General features: G+C 33.8%; 1 protein-coding gene across 1 annotated transcript in view; it reads right to left on the bottom strand.

The window, feature by feature from the left end:
- Positions 1–509: 509 nt before the first annotated feature.
- LOC107672404 (para-nitrobenzyl esterase-like) overlaps positions 510–3831 on the bottom strand; it is an 18149-nt gene continuing 14827 nt past the window's right edge. Inside the window, exons 7-10 of the mRNA XM_016465613.1 lie at positions 3066–3124; positions 2797–2964; positions 2297–2518; positions 510–682 (exon numbers count right to left, since the gene is read on the bottom strand). Of these exons, the coding sequence (XP_016321099.1) occupies positions 540–682; positions 2297–2518; positions 2797–2964; positions 3066–3124 (592 nt within the window). The 3' untranslated portion in view covers positions 510–539. The remainder of the gene's footprint in view (positions 683–2296; positions 2519–2796; positions 2965–3065; positions 3125–3831) is intronic.

The following is a 3831-nucleotide window of genomic DNA, read 5'->3' on the forward strand; positions in this document are numbered from 1 at the left end:
ACAGATAGACATATAGATAGACAGATAGATAGATAGATAGATAGATAGATAGATAGATAGATAGACAGATAGATCGACAGATAGATAGATACATCGACAGATAGATAGATAGATCAACAGATAGATAGATAGATAGATCGACAGATAGATAGATCGACAGACAGACAGACAGACAGACAGACAGACAGATAGATAGATAGATAGATAGATCAAACAATTTGGTCTTGGAAAAAATAGTTATTGTGGTGTCTAACTTTATAGATTTTCTCCATTAGAAAGATCAGAGTCTTCATTTGAGCTCGATTTAATCTCATTGCTGTCTAGAAGAAACGATTGAGACCTTGAAGAGATCTCTGTGAGTTTCCTTTCCTATGGAAACACAGCTATTTTCCTGTAGATGCAAACAACTACGCAAAATACACCCCAATGCTCTTATAAAGTCTTATAAAATGTGTCAGTGCTGTTTAAGTCACAGAGTCGGATGAAAGTGCAGTGGATGGATCAATACAACCAGTGATGATGATGATGATGATGGCGTCTCAGTTGATCCAGGCGTACGAGTAGAAGCCGTTCTCCTCCCACAGGTCACACCTCTCGCGAGAGTAGCTTGTTACGAAAGAAATGTTCTTGTCCAGCAGGGCGATGCTTGAGGGGAACTCCGGCCACTCATCTGGCATCCTACCTGTGAGGTTACGAAGAGTTTTGGAACGTTAGAGGCAAGATTTGATCACACTGATCACAATACAGTTTCAACCAGCTTAGGATTGCGCAGTTGAGCAGTGTTTCTTCTGTTTGTCAGTGCTGTTTCATCTGGATTTAAACTAGTTTAAATCACTGATCCACTGAATTGAAGTGCTTCTCACTGGATCTCACAGCACTGTTTAGCGGTCATGTAACCGAGAGTTATCAGCGAGTAAACGCATCTGCTCTAGTGAGCTCACGCTGCGCTGCTGTTTGAACTTTGGATAAATGCTCCATGTGGCGCATTTCAGATGAGTAGTTCTGTTTCCTTCCGCTTTTGGTGAATAAAACTTATATTGAATATTTATCAAACTTTTGTTAACGTTTTATTGAAGAAAACTGTATTTCGATAATTATCGTTATTGTTTTATTGCCCAGCACTACAAGAAGTATTAACCTCCTTTAGCCGTGTGGAGCACTTTTAATGATGGATGGATGCACTTTTTTGGACTTCAAAATCTCAACCATTCACTGCAATTATAAAGCTTGGAAGAGCCAGGACATTTTTTAATATAACCCCGATTGGATTTGTTTGAAAGAAGAAAGTCATATACACCTAGGATGGCTTGAGGTTGAGTAAATTGTGCGGTAATTTTCATTTTGGGGTGAACTATCCCTTTAACTGAGAAAACCAGCTGTTGACTAGTTTTGGATATCAGACAAAATCTTCTGTTGGGATCTGATCCAACATTCCTTGTCTTGTCTTGGCAGTGGCATCGTGGTGTGTTGCTAGTCGTCCCATGATGCATTGCGAATGACAAATGAATCAGAAACAACAGTATGTTATAAAACATTTAACTAGAAGTCATTATAATAAAAGTATAATAAGCATATTGGATTGTGGCTTAACAGAAGTGTTTCATTAAAAACTTCAGAGCTCATGGGAGGGTTTTCTTAAAATGTTTATATTATATCAATGAAAAATGTTGGAGAAAAAAAAGAGAAAAAATATAGGATATTTTAATTCCAGAACCATGCTATTGCACTCTTGTTCAATTTATTTTCATTGATGAAAACAATGTTGCATAATAGATGCACTATCACTTCAGTTTGGGGTCAGTAAATTAAAAAATGTCTCATGCTCACAAGAGTTGCATTTATTTGATCAAAATACAGTGTAAAGACATTGATACTGTGAAATGTTATTACAATTTAAGATAGCTGTCTTCTATTGTAATATTTTGTAAAATGTAACTTATTCCTGTTATGCAAAGCTGAATTTTCAGCATCATTACATTAATCATTACATTATACATTACCTTCAAAAAGCATTCTAATATGCAGATTTTCTGCCCAAGAAACATTTCTTATTATTAATTTTGAAAACAGTAGTGCTGCTTCATATATTATTTTGTAATATTATACTTTTGATCAATATAATGCATGCTTGTAGAATAAAAGATTTGTTTTATTTCAGCAACTACATAAAAATCTCACTGAGCCCAAACCTTTGAACGGTAGCGAATGTACTCAACATTAAATCTCAAGAAATAGGGTCAAGCATTTACTATAGATTTCAAGTGTTATATTAGTAGTATGGGAAATCTCACATTACCTTCTTTGGCAAAATGTACAAAATACTTGGTGATCATTTCCTGGAAGCTGATATCAGCCGGTGACAGGGTCCCCAGCACCATTTCAAGACCCCTGAAGAAGGCCAGGCTGTCTAGAAAATGAAAGGCAAAGCGACCGGGGAAGGGAAGACAGCTGGAGACGTTTGCCTGTTTTGATGGAGTGTAAGTCACCAGATAACGGTACACTGGGCTCTTTAAGGCTTCTGTAATACATGAGACATCAATGCAAAGATTTTAGTTTTAAACAACTGACTATGGATCACAAATTTAAGCATAATGGACAGTCAATAGCAGAGTGGTCGTGTATCATCCTGAATGGGTTTATTTTGAGATAATGACCAGCTCACTGTTCATTATCCTGCTTATTATACAGCCACTTACCATGAAATATTTATTGGAGCTCACAAATGATAAAATATTCAGTGTTGATAAAGCTCAATTGCTTTTATTGTGAATTGTGCAATGAAAAATTCATTTGAACCTGCAGCTCTCTTAGCCAGGTCGTTCCTGGGGCAGGTGGCCCTCATGTCAGAGACCATGGTGGTGAAGAGCCGCTCTGGGCACCGGTCAGAGGTTGGGCACGGGGCTGAGCTATTGTACAGCCTCAGCGCCTGATTGGTCAGGGCCTCTCCGAAAGGGGTCAGTTTCTCTGAGTGAATGATCAACAGAGATGTGGTGAGGAAAAACATGTCCACTTATATAGATACTCATTTATTCATTTTTTGAAATGTCTGTTATGATTTGACTTACTTGTCACAATCCAACGATAGTCTCCCCAAGTCCATTTTGAGATGTTTTCATATGGAGGACTAAAGTAAAAAGACATACTGTCATGTTCATGTAATTTCCAGGGTTGGGCAAAATCACAGCACAATGAATTGGCTTCCTTAAATTAATTTGAATAGGAATGACAGGAATTAACTGAATAGCTTTAGAGGAATTTCATTAGTCCAATACAAATTTTTGTGTCAAACCATTAAAAATGACAACACTATATGTAATGATTAATTATACATAAGTTGGTTAATCATGTTTATTTATTCTCTGTAGAATAACAGATGCAGTGTCTTAATGTATTAATGAAATCATAATTATTATATGATTTTAATTATACTTACTATGTATATAATAATATTTAAATATGAAATAAATAAATAAATAAGAACATTATAGGTTCTATATATTAATTTAAAATAATAATAATTAATTGATTAATTAATTAAATATTATGATTATAAAAATATTTACTATATATTATATACTATATGTACAATAATACTTATTAAATAAATAAATAAGAACATTATAGGTTCTATATATTAATTTAAAATAATAATAATTAATTGATTAATTAATTAAATATTATGATTATAAAAATATTTACTATATATTATATACTATATGTACAATAATACTTATTAAATAAATAAATAAGAACATTATAGGTTCTATATATTAACTTAATCATAAATTAATTAATTAAATATTATGAATATAATCATATTTACTATATATA

Source organism: Sinocyclocheilus anshuiensis, unplaced genomic scaffold (assembly GCF_001515605.1).
Source record: "Sinocyclocheilus anshuiensis isolate Anshui unplaced genomic scaffold, SAMN03320099.WGS_v1.1 scaffold297, whole genome shotgun sequence".
In the NCBI taxonomy this organism is placed as follows: domain Eukaryota; kingdom Metazoa; phylum Chordata; class Actinopteri; order Cypriniformes; family Cyprinidae; genus Sinocyclocheilus; species Sinocyclocheilus anshuiensis.